The sequence below is a fragment of the Lepidochelys kempii genome, chromosome 8 (assembly GCF_965140265.1).
Source record: "Lepidochelys kempii isolate rLepKem1 chromosome 8, rLepKem1.hap2, whole genome shotgun sequence".
NCBI lineage: Eukaryota > Metazoa > Chordata > Testudines > Cheloniidae > Lepidochelys > Lepidochelys kempii.
In genome coordinates this window covers 66,618,220-66,638,711 of record NC_133263.1, presented here as the reverse complement: position 1 = coordinate 66,638,711, position 20,492 = coordinate 66,618,220, and the positions used below count along the sequence as shown (strand labels likewise).

General features: G+C 45.6%; 2 protein-coding genes across 4 annotated transcripts in view; one reads left to right on the top strand and one right to left on the bottom strand.

The window, feature by feature from the left end:
• The first annotated feature begins 3,188 nt into the window (after positions 1-3,188).
• Positions 3,189-20,492, top strand: part of EEIG2 (EEIG family member 2) — a 40,608-nt gene continuing 23,304 nt past the window's right edge. The window contains exon 1 of one of the 2 annotated variants that reach the window (XM_073356842.1): positions 3,189-3,958. In XM_073356842.1, coding sequence (XP_073212943.1) covers positions 3,807-3,958 — 152 coding nt within the window. In that variant the 5' untranslated portion in view covers positions 3,189-3,806. The remainder of the gene's footprint in view (positions 3,959-20,492) is intronic. The other variant, XM_073356843.1, reaches the window with a different exon arrangement.
• Positions 6,218-20,492, bottom strand: part of HENMT1 (HEN methyltransferase 1) — a 72,562-nt gene continuing 58,287 nt past the window's right edge. Inside the window, exons 8-9 of one of the 2 annotated variants that reach the window (XR_012160357.1) lie at positions 10,081-10,530; positions 6,218-6,266 (exon numbers count right to left, since the gene is read on the bottom strand). Coding sequence is in view for 1 of the 2 variants with exons in the window: in XM_073356838.1 (XP_073212939.1) it covers positions 10,268-10,530 (263 nt within the window). In the remaining variant the exon portion in view is untranslated. Of the gene's footprint in view, positions 6,267-6,317; positions 10,531-20,492 lie in introns of those variants that run through there. The other variant, XM_073356838.1, reaches the window with a different exon arrangement.

The window sequence follows — 20,492 nt, the reverse complement described above, 5'->3', positions numbered from 1 at the left end:
TAGCAAACTCAGAAATAAAACCATTCAACATAAATGCAACAGCTTTCTTTACTGTATACCAGGTGCTTCCTTGCCACAGCCTCCCTGCTCCTTGCAGCTTTTACTCGGTTGTCCTATAGCAGTGTTTCTCAAACTTTTTTACTGGTGACCCCTTTCACATAGCAAGCCTCTGAGTATGACCTCCCCCTATAAATTAAAAACACTTTTTTAATGTATTTAACACCATTATAAATGTTGGAGGCAAAGCGGGGTTTGGGGTGGAGGTCGACAGCTTGTGACCCCCCCCATGTAATAACCTTATGCCCCCTGAGGGGTCCCAACCCCCGGTTTGAGAACCCCGGTCCTATAGACTATCTGACTAGGAAAGTCCCCCTGCTCTGTAAGCCAACCTGCTTCCTATAGCTTCCAAACATCTTTCCAGCCAACACTTTACCCAACAGCACTCTAACTTTTGTCTCAGGGTTACCTTCTCTGGCTGCCCTTGGCTCTCTACTGCTTTCACTGAGTTTGGGATGATTTTCCCGCACACGCACAGAACTCCAATCCTATCAATCTATCACTCCTGTGTTTGTTACCAGACTCTTGGTAAACTCTTTGGTCTCCCTGACTCAATTTCTACTCTACCCTTACATGTGGCCTGAGTTTGTGGCAGAGGCTCCTATTGTTCCAGCTCTCTATTTCCTAAAGGTGCTCAATTGCTTTATACATTTATCCTGGATGATATTACACCCACCAGCTTCAACTAGGTTTTGTTCAGCATAACATATTACAGCAGGTGTCGCCAGATGGTGGTGTTACACCATCTTACAAGTTGCTCTTCCTAGTGAGCAAATGTTCAGTCTTAAGAAAAAATATTGTGTGGTACAATTCCCTTTGTGCAGGGACCGATGTATATGGGTGATCAAAACAAGTTACGTAGCTTATACCTAGACTCAAATGTCACTGATTTCTCTTCCACTGAGAAGCCAACCAGCAAAGCTCTGGTATGTGTTACTGGTAACTTACTGCAGGAAGATAGGTGGTAGAGTCAGAATGGGATATAGGGGTCAGAAATTGGGGCAAAAATATATGTAGTTGTAAAGTGCCAGCCTTACACAGAGTAAGCTGCTATAGAAAGATAAAGAACTGGACTCTGCCAAGATTTGAACCTAGAGCTCCAAGGAGTCTAGATGTTTCAGAGTTGAAGTTTCAACTGCTAATCTGCTCACAAGAATAAAGTAAAATTGTGAACAATTAAACCCTCTAACTCAGTGTTTCCCAAATGTTTTTGGCCATGGAACACTTATAAAATTATTTTGTAGTGGTTTGTTTTTCAAATAAAGAATTACGTTACTTATGCTCAAATATATTTTATTTTATAAAACAAAGCAAAAATACAAATTTAAAATAACGTGAACTAACAATTTCTAACTGGAAAGTGCCTATAAAGTAGTACAAAAATCAAGTGTAAGAGTCAAAATTAAATTCTAGATTCTTTCACGTGACACCTACTCGCATTGTGTGGAACACCAGTGTTCCACAGAACACAGTTTGGGAAACGCTGCTTTAACTGAACTCAAATCTGTTTTATTTTTCTATAACTTCTACAGAATATTACATTTAAGAATTGTCACCATTAGGAAAATAATGGGCTTTGTTTCTGTGGTGGGGTCAGTGAGCTGCACCACACCAACAAAATGCCCTGGGAAACACTGAAAGAGCACCAGCACGTAGCAGCGTGCTTTATGCTACTGAAAGGGATACAACCTGCTGCTTCCTCTGCAGCTGGTCAACTCTGCTGAGTGGTGGGACCATGCTAAATAAGACTTCATTGGGTCTACTCCCAGGCATAAAGTGCAAGCATAGCCTTTGTAGGATGGTGGCCTGCATTTGGAAACACCAATGTTGTCGATGTGGAAAGAACAAGGAGTACTTGTGGCACCTTAGAGACTAACAAATGTATTTGAGCATAAGCTTTCATGGGCTAAAGCCCACTTCATCGGATGCATGTAGTGGAAAATACAATATATATATATATCTACAGAGAACATGAAAAAATATGGGTTGCCCTACCAGCTCTAACGAGACCAATTGATTAAGGTGGGCTATTATCAGTAGGAGGGAAAAAAAACTTTTGTAGTGATAATTAGGATGGCCCATTTCAAACAGTTGACAAGATGTGAGTAACAGTAGGGGGAAAATTAGCATGGGGAAATAGTTTTTAGTTAGTGTAATGACTCATCCACTCCCAGTGTTTATTCAAGCCTAATTTAATGGTATTCAGTTTGCAGATTAATTCTAGTTCTGCTGTTTCTCATTGGAGTCTGTTTTTGAAGGTTTTTGTTGAATAATTGCGACTTTTAGGTCTGTAATTGAGCGTCCATGGCGGTTGAAGTGTTCTCCACCTGGTTTTTGAATGTTGTAATTCTTCATGTCTGATTTGTGTCCATTTATTCTTTTGTGTAGAGACTGTCAGGTCTGGCCAATGTACATGGCAGAGGAGCCGTGGTGGCACATGATGACATATCACATTGGTAGATGTGCAGGGGCATGAGTCTCTGATAGTGTGGCTGATGTGATGACCTATCCCAGGGTTCCCAGCAGTGGCCAGAGCCCCTGGCCCTTTAAATCACCATCCAAGCCCTGCCACCACTACCCCAGGGGCTCCGGCAGCAGGGCTCTGGTGGTGCTTTAAAGGGCCTGGGGCTCCAGCTGCTGTGGGGAGCCCCAAGACCTTTAAAGTGCCAACCTGAGGAAGCTGGTCAGTTCCGACATGGCGTACCGGCTTACTTTCACCTCTGCGTGCTAGGTCAGTAGTTCTCAAACTTTTGTAGGGGTGCCCCCTTTCACATAGCAAGCCTCGGAGTGCGACCCCCCCCTTATAAATTAAAAACATTTGTTTATATATTTAACACCATTATAAATGCTGGAGCCAAAGCAGGGTTTGGGGTGGAGGCTGGCAGCTCGCGACCCCCCCCTGTAATAACCTCGCGGCCACCTGAGGGGGCCCAGGCCCCAGTTTGAGAACCCCTGTGCTAGGTCAAGCAGCTGCCAGCACTTTAAGGTGTAGATAAACACCCCCCCACACCCACCCTATGCTTTCCATTGCATACATGAAGCGATCACGGGGGCTCTGCAGGGGCGGGGACGGTTTTCTGTGGATTGAAGATTTCGTTGACCTCACACCCCGCGGCAGGTGCCCCCAGGCAGGGCTTCAGGTGTTAGGGCCGCGCGCAGCAGCCCGGCGGCGGAGCGGCGCGCTGCAGGGAGCTGAGGACGCAGGGCGTCAGCCGCAGGTGGAGCCCTGGGCTCAGTCTGGGGACCCCGCCGTCGGCCCTAGGGCAGCGCAGCACGCTCGGGCGGTTCAGCCGCCGCCTCCAGCGCTTCCCTCAGCCCCGCACCCCGCCGTGTGTTTCGTGCGTGGAGGCGCCCTCCCGCTCTCTTTCTCCCTCCTCCTCTCAGCTGGCTGCGCGGCCGGCCTGGGCCGCTGGGGGCGCCCGCCCGCCCGCCAAGGGAGCCTCGCCCGACGGCCGCGCGGCTATCGGCTCGGCAGCAGGGCCGGGCTTTGCAGCCCTGGCTGGGGCTCCGCGCGGCGCTGCCCCCTCCCCTCGGACAGCGGAGGCGGGTTGGTTTGAAAGGGAGGCGGTGGCTGCCATGTAAGCGGGTCGGGCGGGCGGCAGGAGGAGGCGCCGTTGGGAGCCGGGTGGGCAGCACCGTGGGCAGGGGGCGGGCGTGCCCGTCCCAGCAGCCATGAGCGCTGCAGGCGGGCGGCGGCCGGCCGGGGCGAGGCGCTGAGGGCCCGCCCGGCGGCTCCCCGGCCCCCGCCCATGGCCTTCATGATGATGGTGAAGAAGAAGAAGTTCAAGTTCCGCGTGGAGCTGGAGCTGGACGAGCTCTCCTCCGTGCCCTTCGTCAACGGCATCCTCTTCTGCAAGGTGCGGCTGCTGGACGGCGGCAGCTTCAGCGGGGAGTCCTCCCGGTAGGTGCCTGGCCCCCTGCGCGCCCCGGCCCCGGGCACTAGTCAGGCGAGCGGTGCATGCAGACCTCCCCCGTCGGCGTGCAAGCCCGTCCGCGCCACAGAGACCGGTGCAGCCGCCTTGCTCCGGAGCGCCTTGCAAACACCCGCCTGTGCAGCCCTTCTGCCTCCAAATAGCCTTGCGCCTCGGATGCCGGCCCCCCGCCCCAGCAGCCTGGCAGCCCTCTGTCGCTGTAGCCTTGTGATAAAAGCAGTATCCTCTGCTCAGAATTAAAAGCTTATCACCCCCTTCACCCACCAGCCCGCGCTGTAAGTACATCACTTACGAGTTGTCACTTTGCTGCTTTATCTCCAGTGCATGCATCATGGTAACTGTACGTTTGCCAAGAAGGTAACAATTTCATCCATCTCATAGTGTCTTTCTGTTTGTTCTTACCAAGCTTCTGAACTTAGAAACACGGAAGAGCAAGCAGTTGAGCCTTTTATTGAATATACTTGGTGATTACTAGAGTCCTGCGCGGGTACCGCATCCGATCGGCGATCCGCTTATCCGCAGATTTTCAGGGCTCTACTGATTACTGTGCGTGTTGGCTGGGTTATGGGGGTGTACAGTGCAAAGTACTAAACTTAAGCATGCAATATACTCCTTTCCTTGCGCAAAGGTGACAGCAGCACTTTACCGTTGGAGCGTCCTCATTGTGGACTTGCTCTTAAATTATTTATTGCTTATGATTGGATTACCCATTTTGAAATAGCGATTAATGAACCACTGCAGAAAGATTAGATGACTCAGAAGTGAGGTGTCCATCCCTGAAGCTCTTGAAAAAAATGTTTCTTGCAAGTTTTGCTGGCATTTTGCAGTGGGTTTTAGAGCATCTCTTCCCATATAGACATGGCATTTAGGGTGATGCAACAGCTTGGAAGAAGCTAGCATAGGCTTCAGCTAGATAAAGGCTTGGATAGGCTTCAGCTAGATAAAGTGATTTGCCATAAATGCTTACCCAAATTTCTGTTTATTTCCTAGGTTAGAAAGTAATAGTGTACACACATACAGAGACACACTGTCTCTCTAAATAAGAGTCATGCTGTTCTAAAGCATGGACTCTCCAGTAAGGGCAAAGTTGTATTGACTTTAAAAGCTCACAGGAATGTAGACTTATTTACTGTAGTCACATTAGTGGGTTTTTTTTTTCTTCAGTCTCTTCCATATCGATCAACAAGAATGTTAATGTAATAAGAATATGGAAGTCTGTCTGTCTGCAGAAATGTTGTAGACAGAAAGCCAAGAAAATTAGCGCCTAGTGTAACGTGACTATGTACTGTTTTTTCCTGTGCAGACTTTTTTAAACTAAATTCTGACTTGCGTTCTCTTGTCAGTGAAATTGATATATTACATAACATAATATGACTAGAAAGGAAGGACAGTTTTATGTAGAAGAGTGGAAATAAGAATATTCAGGCCCTTGCAACCCAGTTAGTGCAACACATGGTTGCAGTCAGCAGTGTCCATTAATGGAAAGACAGCTGGATTCCTTTTTGCCTCATACGTCAGCAACAAAACTGTCAGCTCAGTTCTGACTGTAGAATATTTATTTGCTGCTGACGGTATGTGAGATGGAACATAACTTGATTTTTATCTTTCCAGATACCAGGTTGAAGTTGCAGTGTTGGCAGTTATAAACTCTTTCTATTTTGGCTTGTCAACTTGTTCAGTAAATTCTTGAGAGAATAAATATTCAACCCCAATATATTATTTGTCCACATCATGGATTACAGCTTTGCTTTAATGTCATTACCAAAATGATTACTTGCTGAATTATTTCAAGGCTGGACAGCTAGAAATTAGTGTAAAAAAATTCTATTGCTATTCAATACTTGTTATTAAATTACAATATATGTGAGTCACAGACTTCACTGAATTATCTGTTTTGATTCTGTGGATGGAAGTATTTTATGAGGATGAAGTTACGTTACCTGGAGTGGCTCCTGAGTGAGAATACCAACCTCCAGGCAGACTCTTGAGAAGCAGGGCACAAACCCCAACCTGTTTGTGAGTTCTGTACTTAGATTTCACTAGCCCAGTAACAAGTGTAAACACCTCAAGCACTATACAGCCTTAACATGGAGTTACAGACAGTCCCCTTGGGCATTCCGATCTATCTTGCCACCCAGGCAAGCTTGACTCTATGATAAGATGGTCACTTTACACCAGAAATCACAATGTTCAGGTTACTTCCAGTCCCAAAGGACAGGTCACTTACCCCAGGTTAATTGTACTCCGATCTCAAATCCAAGAGATTTGTAGCCAATCCTGTAATAAATTAACTAAAGATTTATTAACTAAGAAAAGAAATAAGATCCTTATTTACAAGGTTAAAACAGGAAATGCACACACACAAATGAGATACAGCCTTAGATTTTAAAGGGTTATATAAGCTATACAGACGCCCCCCGACTTACACAATTGTTCCGTTCTGGAAAGGCTTGCGTAACTTGAAGTTTGCCTACGTCGGAAAAGTATACCCATACGTTACACAAACATTTCCGCAACTCAAAAATCCTATTTCTGGCTTATGGAACCTTTTCCATAGGTGTGAATGTGCGTAAGTCAGGTCTTGTGTAACCCAGGGAGCATCTGTATAATAAGCAGCTCTGTATATCCATTAGGGCTGATCCATGCCAAGCAGCATAAGGCTCTCTTGCTTATGTTTAAGAATCTTTGTCCCTCGGAGTCCAAATAGCATAAAGAGACCCCAATTCCTTCTGTTAAGGGATTTTTATGCCCCCCCGTCCCCCCTCCATAGAGTTCAAGCTGATGGGATGAGCAGTTCTGCATATAAGAGCAGTTCTCTTTGGGGTGGAGCAATTGACAGAGTCTTTGTTCTACAGTGGCCCATTTGGATTCAGTAATCCTTCCTGATGGTCAGCAGGTGACACCTTCTGTAGGGTCTTCTGCATTTTGTATTAGGTAAAGTGTGTTTTTTAATTTCCCACCCCACCCAGTTGAGTTTCAGAACAAACATTTTACAGTTATAGAATACACACACATAAGTATTACCTTTTATAGCATGGATACAGATCTTATAAGTAGGATTCATACATGCAGTCTCCTACTAGCATTCCATGAAGTCTAAATACATTTTTATTACACTAATATCTGTGTTTACTATACTAACCCCCAAGTAAACCAGACTGGTTTCCACCCATGCATTTAATGGTGTTCTGTTAGGCCTGGGGCCTTGGCATGAGCTGGCACCGGGTCTGTCAGCATCACAGATAATTCCACCAAAATGGAGTTTTGGACCGTGCACTTCTGAATCAACTGTAACCTTACACAGAAGTGTAGTCCCAAGTAACTGGGGTGAGGGTTTTTTTGATGGGAGGAGGGACTTCAGACCAGCAACACTTTACTCTCATCTCATTTCTGTTTAACACACTGCTGAATGATTTTGCTTTAGCAGTAAGATGATAATTTTCATGTGCTGATTACTTTAGGTGCTTATATCCCACTAGTCTTATAGGCAGACGCTACTGCCTTAGGCCTGGTCTACACTTAACATTTAGGTTGATGTAGCTAAGGCACTCAGAGGTGTACATGATCCACATCCCTGAGTGCCATAGCTATGCTGACCTAACCCTGTCACTCGGGGTAAGGGTGTTCCTACAATGACAGAAAAACCCCTTCCATCACGATAGGCAGCTTCTACACCATGCAATTTTGCCAGCATAGTTACAGCACCGTAGCTATGCTGCTATAGTCTCTGTAGTGCAGACATAGCCTTACTCACTTTCTCTAGTTGATGTACAGTATATCATCTGGGAAATCTCTTTATGTTAAAAGACAATAGACTACAACCAAACAGACGCATATGTTGTTGTAAGCCTTGTCCTTCCTTTACCTCACACCCTTATCACTATGTGATGTCAAAGTGAGGCCCCAATCCTGAAAACACACATTCTTAATTTTCATATGTGAGTTAAGAATGTGTCTAAGTGTTTTCAGAGTGAGGGGCCTTAGGTCTTGATCCTGCAATGTGATGTACTTGGGCAGCTCTTAAGGAACTTAGTGGGGCTCCCTGGTGGGAGCAGGGATCCACAAGTATGCACTGAATTGCAAGATTGGGACCTGAGAGGATGAGCCTCCTTAGTTTTTTTTTTTTTTTTCCCCCCCTCTTTGGAGTGTGGTTTTTAAATGGTAATGAGCTGTAAGTTATGTGCTCATATTACAGGAAACCAGAATGCAGGTCTCTAAAAGTTTGGCCTGCAGAGTTGGATGAATGACAAATATGTTGCTGTACTTGTAGAGGAAGGTATAGAATTCCTCTGCAATAGTCCTTTTTATGCCAATTTAGGGAGTGTCAGTGCTATTGGCTCCAGAATGAATTGCTTTATTCCTACAGAGGTAAACTCAACAAATCTTTTCAATAAGAATATAAGAACTACCATACTGGGTCAGACCAATGGCCCACCTAGCTCAGTATCCTGTTTCTGACCGTGACAAGTACCAATAAAATGAAGGGGTTAGTATGTTCAGCAGACTTTTCAAACTAGCTTAGTCTTTATTTTTTTAAATGAGCATTCTATTTGCATTTATTGTTTAATGTAATAAAATGCAAACTGCACTAGTATTTTTTAAGAATTGGTAATTGTGCTGAAAGTAGTTAACTTTATAGCATTTTAAGATGTTCAGGGAAGCCTGTTAAATGTTTCAAGGAATGATATACAAAATTTTCCAAATGTGTGATAAATTAACCATATTGTCTCCTATGCAGCTTTTTTTTAAGTGTTCACCCAATGTCTGGTAACATAATTGCTTTGGGAGAAACTTAATGGGGTTAGGTGCTCCATTCCCAATGACTGGGTGCTTAACTGCCATCTGTGTCTTTGGAAATCTTCCCTTTTAAGAACAGTAAAACAGCTTTGTCAATGCCTTTCACTTCCTTCCCAACACTTATTTCTTCAAACATGAGATTACAAAAGAGCCAAATATATATCAACACCTTAAGATAGCATCTACATTTGTCAGCAAAATGTGACCGTAAAATACAACGTATATGTGTTATAAGCCAAATGGATCCAACTGGTCTTATATCCACAAACTGTCTTGCTAAATTGTATTATGTGACTGATTAAATCCCTGATCCTGCAAACACTTTCATATGTCAATAGTCCCACTGAGCTCAAGGGGAAAATAGACATGTCAGGTAAAAGTTCAGGCTGTTGGAAAATATTTATTCTTCAGCACTGTTATCTCTTCATTGTATATTCCTGGAGGCATTCTGTGCCAAAAAATTAAAAATTCTGTACACAATATTTTAAAATTCTGCAAATGTAATTTGTCAAGTTAACACTACATAATCATGCTAGTTTCAATTATTTTGGTAATTTATTTCAAAATACCTGTCAGCAAGTATATCTGTAAAAATACAGATGCATGCACACACATTCCCCCAGGAGTAGAGAGTTAAAGAAACCCCTATGACAACCTAGTTCCTGTTTCTCTGCCCTCTTTGGCCCCCCAGCTGGGCTCTGTGGGGAGTCACCCACAATCCCTCCCCCCCAGAGCCCAGCTGCTGTTCTCCCTCCAGCCAATATACCTGCACCCTCTCTTCCTCCAAAGCCCAGCCGCAGGCCCCCATCCAGAGCCCAGACACCCCTCCTCCCCTCCAGAGACCAGGGATCCAAGCCTAAGTTAATTGTGTCCAGTTTGCAAATTAATTCCAATTCAGCAGTCTCTCCTTGGAGTCTGTTTCTGAAGTTTTTCTTGTTGAAGAATTGCCACTTTTAGGTCTGTAATCGAGTGACCAAAGAGATTGAAGTGTTCTCCAACGGAGACAGGCCAGTCCTTGCTTACATACAGCCCCCCAACCTGAAGCAAATACTCACCAGCAACCACACATTTGCAAACTTGATACAATTAACTTAGGCTTGAATAAAGACTGGGAGTGGATGGGTCATTACACAAAGTAAAACTATTTCCCCATGTTTATTCTTGGCACACACCCCCCCACCCCCCCATTCCTCAGACATTCTTGTCAACTGCTGGAAATGGCCCACCTTGATTATCACTACAAAAGGTTCCCACCGACCCGCCCCGCTCTCCTGCTTGGAATAGCTCATCTTACCTGATCACTCTCCTTAGAGTGTGTATGGTAACACCCATTGTTTCATGTTCTCTGTGTATATATATCTCCCCTCTGTATTTTCCACTGAATGCATCCTATGAAGTGAGCTGTAGCTCACGAAAGCTTAAGCTCAAATAAATGTGTTAGTTTCTAAGCTGCCACAAGTCCTCCTTTTCTTTTTACTTAATTAGTTATGACCTGTGAACAGTTTTGGGTTAAGTGATTTGCATAGCATCATATAGGAACTCTGTGGCAGAAGCAGGAATAGAATCCAGTTCTCCAGGGCAGCATTCAATTGCTGTAACCACAAGTCCTCAGTTCTCTTTCTGCAGTCGCCTGCCTCCTTGACTACACATCTTCCAGTTTCTGCAACAAATGAAACAGGAGACCTACAGACAGCAGTCTTCTTCACTGCATAACCTTGATTTATCTCCAGATTAGGTCCATCCACTGCACTGAATGGAAAAAATAATACGTTATCATGTAATTAAAGATTATCATAATACTTATGCACAAGAGGGCTGGATTAAGATTGCACAGGCCATTTTAATTCTGTCATTTAATAATCTTTTAATGTAGCTTTCTTATGTGCAATTTCCTACGTCTTTAAAAAAGCAAACAAAAAAATTTAATCCTGCAGCATCATATTGACATTCAGATGGTTCATCAGCAGGGTAGAAAACTTTAAATCCACTGCATGGTCCACTTGAGCAAGCAGTCATAGATTGTTATATTCTGTGTGGACCAGCAGTAGAGCAGGATGAGAGATGCACTATACCTCCTGGTTTCAGTTATTTGTTGACAATATTGGAATGGTGAGACTCAGGGAATCTTGGGTTTGCTCCTCTCCAGGGCTTGGAATAATTCTCTAGTAAGCACAGACTCTTCTGCTAGTTCCCACCATCCTTCACCCCTTCTACCTCCTCCTCTCCAATTTGTTCCAGTCTGTCTTTTCCAGTCCCATTCTATCATAGAGGAAGAAATAAGGCAGCCATCCCTAAAAACACTCATGAAAGGATTGCAGACTATCTCTAGGAATGTTTCATCATGATCTCTCAGGAGGATACAAGGGACACCCCTATGTACATAAACTGCTCTGGATGCTGCGTCCCCACTTCTCTCCCCATAACCCTACAGATACCAAATTCTGTCTCTATTTTTGTACTGCTGTCTCTTGACACCTATATGAATTTTCTCTGGGGACTCAGTATACCCAAAATTTCTGTGTGGAACACTTGGAGTAAGAACCATTCAAGTCAAATTGTTCTTTTTTTTTTTGGTTTGTTTGTTTTGATTATCTTGTTACTGGAGTGTAATGGAATGTTAGTGGTTTTCTGAAATGGATAGGTGTAACTATCTGAGGGAAATAAATGGTGCTTTTTGTAAATCCCTTATGGTGGGAATCCACATTTTTGTAGCCTTTAAACCTTGTAAAATCATCAGTTTAATGATACATATGTGCAACTGATATGGCACCTTTACCCCATCCTTTTATAACAACTTAAAAGTCTGGCAACTAGAGCTGTCAGTTAATCACAGTGAACTCAATTTGTTTTGAGTTAATCGCTTAACTAGATTTTAAAAATTATTAATCATGATTAATCTCAGTTTTAATCCCACTGTTAAACAATAATAGAATACCAATTTAAATGTATTCAATATTTTTGGATGTTTTTCCACATTTTCAAATACAGTGTATATTTTGATTACAACACAGAATACGAAGTGTACAGTACTCACTTTATATTTTAATTACAAATATTGCACTAAAAAGATAAAAATAGTATTTTTAAATTCACCTCATACAAGTACTGTATGTAGTGCAATCTCTTTATCATGAAAGTGCAACTTAAAAATGTAGATTTTTTTTTTACATAATTTCCCTCAAAAACAAACAAAATGTAAAATTTTAGAGTCTGTAAGTCCACTCAGTCCTACTTCTTGTTCAGCCAATTGCTAAGACAAACAAGCTTGTTTACATTTACAGGAGATATTGCTGACCACTTCTTACTTACAGCGTCACCTGAAAGTGAGAGGAGGCAGTCGAATGGCACTGTTGTAGCTGGTGTTGCAAGGTATTTACATGCCAGATAAGCTAAACATTCCTATGCCCCTTCATGCTTCGACTTGTAGATTGTAGATGTATCTTTTTTACAGTGCAAATATTTATAATTAGCCCTGTATCTGGTCGAAGAGGTCTGCGTACAACGGCAGGTTGCTATTCTCACGGATCTTGGCAAGCAGCGTGACAGAGACCTTTTCGTGATGAATATGGGGCAGTGCTATGTTGCTAAGTATCGATACAGGCACCTTTTGTTGCCATGGCTAAAGTCAGAGTAACAATACACATAGTTTTGTTAAGCTCTACGTCCACCAGCCTCGAGTGAGACGAGACAGGAGCACAGTAATCCGCTGTTGAATAGCAGAGGGCAAGGGCTGATGATCTAAGCATCCAGGTGCTTTCACCCCAGGTTGAACTGGCCAACTTTCTGAGCAGGTTGTTCCGAGTGCTGACTTCGGCTGCTGTCTTCCTTAAATGGTTGTGATATGTTAATGATCTATCCAGTCACACTGATGTAAACTGGGTTTGGATCATAGTAGTGCACAGTACATTTCATTAGGGTGTGCGCCCAGGGAGTCCTGCCCCCCTCAGAACTCCCAACCCCCCTGCTCCTTGTCCCCCTCCTGGGACCCTGCCCCTAAGTGTCCCCGCAGGACCCCACCCCCTATCTAAGCCTCCCTGCTCCTTGTCCCCTGACTGCCCCCTCCTGAGACGACCCTCCCCCCACTATAACTGCCTCCCTAGGACCCTATGCCCTACCTGTCCCCTGACTGCCCCGACCCTTATCCACACTCCCGGCCCCAGACAGACCCCTGGGACTCCCACGCCTATCCAGCCGCTCCCTGCTCCCTGCCTTCCCCGACAGGCCCCTCCAGAACCTCCGACGCATCCAACTCCCCTGCTCCTTGTCCCCTGACCGCTCCCTCCAGAGACAACCCCCCTCTCCCGACTGCCCTGCCCCCTAGCCACGCCCCTGCCCCCTGACAGACCCCCTGGGATTCCCGCGCCTTATCCAACGCCCCCATTCCCCATCCCCTGACTGCCCCATAGACTCTCTGGCCCATATCCAACCGGCCCAGCCTCCTTACCAAACCGCTGCTCAGAACAGAGTCCCCACCAAATCCCACCCTGTCATGGTTCTCTCCCCACTCTGAACTCTAGGGTACAGATGTGTGGACCCGCATGAAAGACCCCCTAAGCTTATTCTACCAGCTTAGGTTAAAAACTCCCCAGGCACAAATTCTCTCTTGTACCTTGGGTTTAAGTAATTCTGCCACCATCACATTCTTTTAACAAAGAACCAGGGAAAAGGACCACTTGGAGTTCCTCTTCCCCCAGCAATGCCCCCAAGCCCTTACACCCCCTTTCCTGAGGAGGCTTGAGAATAATATCCTAACCAGTTGGTTACAAACTGATCAAAGACCCAAACCCCTGGGTCTTGGAACAATGGAAAAATCAGTCTGGTTCTTAAAAGAAGCATTTTATTTAAAGAAAAAGTAAAAGAATCCCCTCCTGTAAAATCAGGATGGTAAATACTTTACAGGGTAATCAGATTCAAAACACAGAGGATTTCCCTCTAGGCAAAACTTTAAAGTTACAAAAAACCAGGATAAACCTCGCTCTAGCAAAGGGAAAATTCACAAGATGACAACAAAAGGGGAGGAGGTGCTCCCTAATGCGCCTTGCCTTATTTACTTACTCTTTTTGTAATATCAGAGGCTTGTACAAGATGGTTTATAGGAGGAGTTTTTTTGACCTGATGCTTCTCTGCTTTCCCCAGAGAACACACCACAAAGCCTTTCCCCCCAAAGATTTGAAAGTATCTTCTTTCCCCATTGGTCCCTTTGTTCAGGTGCCAACCAGGTTATTTGAGCTTCTTAACCCCTTACAGATAAGGAGGAATTCTAGGCTACCCTTAGCTGTATGGTTATGACACACCCCCTGGACATCCCCTTGACCAGTGACATGATGGCACTCACGGGGCAGGTGCAAAGAGTGCCAACCAAGCTGGAGCGCAGTGCTGGAAGAGCACTATGACTGATGTAAGTCAACAAAGGTCACATGTAGCGCTGGAGAGGCGGCGATTGGCTAGGCGGGCCTGGGTGGGTGGGGGGCCAAGAGGGGTCATGGTAGCAGCATGGGGTTCGCTGTGTGACACAATTACAACAACTTTGTGTAGCTGCTGTGGAAGTTTGTACAGGCAACAAATACATCCTGCGTGGGTGGGAGGGAGGGACCCTGTCACCAGGGGTGGCAGGTTTGTAGGAATTTTGGTGGTGCCCAGAACCTGCCACCGCCCAAACTCCACCCCAACAAACTCCGCCTCCCACCTGCCCAAGGCTCTGGGAGGGAGAGGTCTGGAGTGCAGGCCCTAGGCTGGGACAGGGGATTGGGGTGCAGGCTCTGGGAGGGAGTTTGGAGATGGGAGGGGGTGCAGAGGTGAGGGCTGTGAGGTGTGGCTGCAGGTGAGGGATTTGGGTGTGGGGGGGCTCAGGGTGAGAGTAGGGGTGTAAGGGGTGAGGACTCTGTCTGGGGCTGGGAATGAGGGGTGTGGGGTGTGGGAGGGGCTCAGGGCGAGAGTAGGAGTATGGGGGTGAGAGCTCTGCGGCTGGGGGGGTTTGGGGTGTTAGGCTCAGGGCTAAGGCAGAGGGTAGGAGTGCAGGGGGATGAAGGCTCTGGCTGGGACTGGGGATAAGGTCTTTGGGGTGTTGTAGGGGCTCAGGGCTGGGGTAGAGGGTTGAAGGGGTGGTGGGGGGGTGAGAGCTCTGGCTGGGGGTATCGGCTCTGGGGTTGGGCAGGAGTTTAGGGTGCAGGCAGGCTGCTCTGGGACAGGGGCCAGAGAGGAGGACTCCCCCCAGCCCTTTTCCTGCCGGCAGCAGCAAGCTCTGGGGGAGGAGCCCCCCTTTTTTTGCCCTCCCCCCGCAGCACACTCACCCCCACCACTATCACTGCATGTGCTCCTAGGGCCCCTCTCAGGTCCAGGAATCCCTCACTTTCCCCCCGTGGTTGGTGCCAGGGGGTGCTGTGTGCACCTCCTCCCCTGCTGTTGCTCCTGTCTGTAGCCTCGCTGCAGGTGAAGGATGGGGCTGCCTCCTTGTCCAGCATGGGGCAGGAGTGGTGACTGCGGGCGGGGGGGCCCCCTGTGCTGGTGGAGGGTCCCGCCGGAAAAGGGAAGGGTCTGAGGTGGAAGGACAGGCCCTGGCAGTGGAGATGGGGGGTACTAGGACCCTGCGGCAGCAGTTGCTGCAGGGAGGCAGCATGGAGCTGCACGGAAGAGGCAGGGATGCTCTGCTCAAGGGCCCAGGGAGGTGTGTGGGGGTAGCAAGAGGGAGCTGGGGGAGCCGTGGGGGGGGGGGCGGCAGGTGGGGACACCCGGCCCCAAATATTAGTGGAGCTGGGCCCCTGGGCCGACTCCACTCACCCCGTGCCGCTGGGGCCAGCAGCGCAGCAGCAATGTAAACATGGCTCTGCTGCCATCACTGCCTGCAACTGCTGCAGCCTCCTCCCCCTGCCCCCCCCCCCGAGCCTCCAGTGGATGAGGGGGAGGAGCAGCCTTCCCAGCTGGAGCTCAGGGCATTAGGGTGTGCCTGGACACACCCGTGCGCACGCCTGTGGTTTGGATCATGCTGCAGGCATTGACCATTGAGGAAAACTTTCAACTCGTGGCTTGCGCTTGCATTATGCAGGTGGAATACTATTATGTAGTAATGGTCTTAGAAAAGCTCGGCTGCAGGCACCATTGACTACAATAGTCTGCCAGGAGCTTCATATCTTCATTCAAGGCCTTGTCAATTTCTGAGAAGGACTGTGCTTGGTAGCTGCAGCAGATGTCATGGCATAGATGAACTAGCGCGAGAGTGTAGCTGGCAGGTGGTTGATGTACACATTGAACAGTATGAGGGGAGCCACTCATCTGACACTTCCAAGAGCTACAGCAGTTGCCCATGTGTATTCTAAACTGCCTGTTTTAGAGAAAGAGCTCTATTATTTCAACCGCCTGAAGTGGGGCAACTCGAGAGAGTTTAAATAAAAGCCTTCTGTGCCAAACTGTGTCATAGACTGTGGTCAAATCTAAGAAGATGGCTTCTGTCTTTAGATTTTCTTGAAAACCATTTTTGATAAAGATGGTCGAGGCCAGGACTTGATCACAGGTGCTGTGTCCTTTCCTAGCCTGCTCAACTTGGAAGACATAGTTCAAATCTGGAGCAATTTGTTGGCAGATCAAATGCTCAAACACCTTGAAACACAGCAAGGATATTGGGCAGTAACTCGACATGTTGTAGGGGTCCTTTCTCGGCTCAAGAATGGCAATAATCTTTGCTTGACACCAAGTGCATGGTAACTTCTTCTCGTTGATGTCCCCTATGTAGAAGTTAGTAAGTCACTGTGACCTCTAGGTGCTTGAGGAATTCTGGCAAGATGTTATCATAGCCCACCTTTGTGCCTAGCTTGATGGAGGTAAGGGTCTTATCTAGCTTGTCAACCATGAATGGCTCTGGTTAACTTCTACCCACATTCCGATGTTGAAGTTGGCTCCATTCATCATATACTTTGCATTTGAGTCGCTTCTCCAGCGGGATGTTTGCTACCCACATAAGGTGGCTTGCAACCTGGCTGGACTTAACCAGAGGGCGATTTTGACCTGGAGGTTATTGAACAGTGCCCAGCTGCTGGAATAGGTGAAGTCAAGCTTCTCAGTAGAGTCCTTCCAGAGACTGTCAGGCGGTCAGTGATATCCAGGTCACCAGATAATTCAAATGTTCTGAGCAAGGCTTTGTGTTCAGCATTCAGACAAGGAGTGTAAATTGGATGACAGTCCTGTGGTATAGCTAAACATGTGGCTTTATAAATGGCTCCTTGAAATCAATGGTAGGCTTCATCGACTGGGATACAATGTGATGGAATGGTAACCAGGCTACATTCCAGTGCGTCACAGAACTTTTCTCAGTCTGCCTTGCAGAAATTCCACTAATGCTTGATTGAGTTTCAAATGATGTGTAGCTGGAGCCATGGGTGGCTGGTGACCTGGCTGTTGGGGGAGACTAGCCTATGGCCCCTCCCCCTCATCTTCTGCTCCCCTCCCCTGCAGAAGCCAAGAGCACTCTCACCACGGCCCCCAGCCCCAGTGCTGGGCGGCTGGGGGGTGAGGACCCAGCCCCGGTGTGCTGGGGGGCAAGGACCCAGCCCCGGCATCAGCCTCCCTGAGTTCCTGCGGGAGGTAGACTGCCTAGCCCCAACCAGCCTGGACCAGCCAGGGCAGAGTGTTGGGAACTGCAGGAGGGGGCCTGGCCTGGGGGCAGAGCATAGGCGAGGCCACACTAGGCTGTTTGGGGAGGCACCCATTGCTGGAGCCCAATATGAATAAGTGATGGTCTATGCTGGCTATGAGGAAAGTTATCAAGTACTATACCGTTCACTGATTGTGAATGGCCGCCTAGCGAACTGACCGAGCAAAGATCGGGCGAGTACTTTTTTGACCATCTAGCAGAAAGAAATGTGTTATGTTGTTTTGCACTGTGAATCAACAAAGTCGTTGTTAGTCACTGTTCACCATCGTCACCCAAATCAGCGTACCCCCCACCTGAGAATGGGGGCTATTAAAATCACCAACCAAGATTGCACCTATCTCTCTCACCAACTGAAGTTGGTCAAATAGAGAAGGTGGGTCAGGTAATATCTTTTATCTCATATCATTGGACCAAAATGGCTACAACAATACTGCAAACGAATTATTGGTGCTCACTTAAAACAGCCTGCCAAAGTTCTTGTTTTATCTAAATGGCTTTCACTTGGGTATGTAAAAGAAAGAGAAGTAAATGTGTCTAGAAGAGAAAGTTTATTCTGACTATACAATTAAAAAGAAAAGAACACATTTAATTATTCATTTACTTATCTTAATAGTAACTACATCAGTACAAATGTAAAAAGCATCGGTGTGTAGCAGAGAAATGTATAAAAGCCATAAATAACTTTTTAAACTCCATAACCACCTTCCCTTCCCCCTAAACAAACCAGCCCAAGAATTTTTAATAGTAGAAATCTTAACTATTGACTGTGACACTGCACTATAACTAGTTAATTCTGTTTTCACGAGCTAGTTTTCATTTTCTTTTAATGCTTTCAAATTACTTTCATGTAAAAAGCATCTGATGACCTATTTTACTGACTGACAAGTTTGATGTTTTTTCCATAGTACCCAGCCTTGGCAAGTTCAATTCAAATCGCTCTCTAGGTGTTAAAATCAAACTTTTGTTGGGAACTTTTTTAGGATGTTACTGGCTGTTCATACAGATGATAAATATAAATCAGGTCCTGCTGAAACTCAAGGGATCTTACATAAAATAGAACTTGAAGCGGTATTCAGTAAAAGGCTTACTAATTTGTATTAGGTAAGCAATACTTTTCTAAGTCTTCGTAGGTCAAATGTAAGTAGAGCTTTCATGTTTCAGATAATACAAAGTTACTGTATTACTGTTTTGTTTTGAGGCTGGATTGCTTAGCAGAGCTTTGATGCATCACTACTCTGTTTTTGCACAACAGTGGAAGAAAATTAAGTAGCAAGATAAAAGAAAGCAGTTAAAACAAAGTCTTATTTGTCTTTTCAAAAACTAAACTATTCAAATAGCTTTAAATAATATAAGATGAACATTAACAAGATAAAACAGGAGTACTTGTGGCACCTTTGAGACTAACAAATTTATTAGAGCATAAGCTTTCGTGGGCTACAGCCCACTTCATCGGATGCATAGACTGGAACATATAGTAGGAAGATATATAATTATATATATACACAGAGAGAGCGAGAGAAGGTGGAAGTTGCCATACAAACTGTAAGAGGCTAATTAATTAAGATGAGCTATTATCAGCAGGAGAAAAAAACTTTTGTAGTGATAATCAAGATGGCCCATTTAGACAGTTGACAAGAAGGTGTGAGGATATGGGGAACATAGATTCATTAACATGGGGAAATAGATTCAATATATGTAATGACCCATTACACAGGACAGGCCCAACAAAGAAAATAACAGAACTCCACCAGCTGTCACCTTCAGCCCCCAACTAAAACCTTTCCAGCGCATCATCAAAGATCGACAATCTATCCTGAAAAATGATCCCTCACTCTCCTAGATCTTGGGAGACAGACCAGTCCTTGCTTACAGACAGCCCCCCAACCAAAGCAAATACTCTCTAGCAACTACACAACAAAAACACTAACCCAGGAACCTATCCTTGCAACAAAGCCCGATCCCAACTCTGTCCACATATTTATTCAAGTGACACCATCGTAGGACCTAATCACATTAGCCACGCCATCAGGGGCTCGTTCATCTGCACATCTACCAAATGTGCTATATGCCATCATGTGCCAGCAATGTCCCTCTGCCATGTACATTGGCCAAACCGGACAGTCTCTGCGCAAAAGAATAAATGGACACAAATCTGACATCAGGAATCATAACATTCAAAAACCGGTAGGAGAACACTTCAACCTCTCTGACCACTCAGTAAAAGACTTAAGGGTGGCAATTCTGCAACAGAAAAGCTTCAAAAACAGACTCCAATGAGAAACTGCTGAGCTTGAATTAATATGCAAACTAGATACCATTAATTTCCGTTTGAATAGAGACTGGGTGTGGCTGGGTCATTACACATATTGAATCTATTTCCCCATGTTAAGTATCCTCACCTTCTTGTCAACTGTCTAAATGGGCCATCTTGATTATCACTACAAAAGTTTTTTTTTCTCCTGCTGATAATAGCTCATCTTAATTAATTAGCCGCTTACAGTTTGTATGGCAACTTCCGCTTTCTGTCTCTCTCTCTCTCTCTGTGTGCGTGTGTGTGTGTGTGTGTGTGTGTGTGTGTATTCTTACTCTATGTTCCATTTTCTGCATCCAGTGAAGTGGGCTGTAGCCCACGAAAGCTTATGCTCTAATAAATTTGTTAGTCTCTAAGGTGCCACAAGTACTCCTGTTCTTTTTGCGGATACAGACTAACATGGCTGCTACTCTGAAACCTGTCATTAACAAGATATTTCAACACAAGGGCCCTAGATTTATCCCCCTCTTCTCTTTGTGATTAGGAACAGGTGACTTGATTGAACAAATGGTCACTAAGGTAATCAGTGCCATGCCTCCTGGCTTTGTTTTTAATAGAAATATTAAAATAAATGTCCATCTCTTATGCTACAATATTTATTTTGTTCTTTTTTTTGTGACTTCATCCATATGCTCATTACTATTTTGAGAGAAATGTGTAAATTCCCTTTAACATAAAGAGTTTGGTATCAGTCTGCCACTGCTGGTGACCAGGAAAACTCTCCTAAAGGATGACTAGAAAGACTGCATCC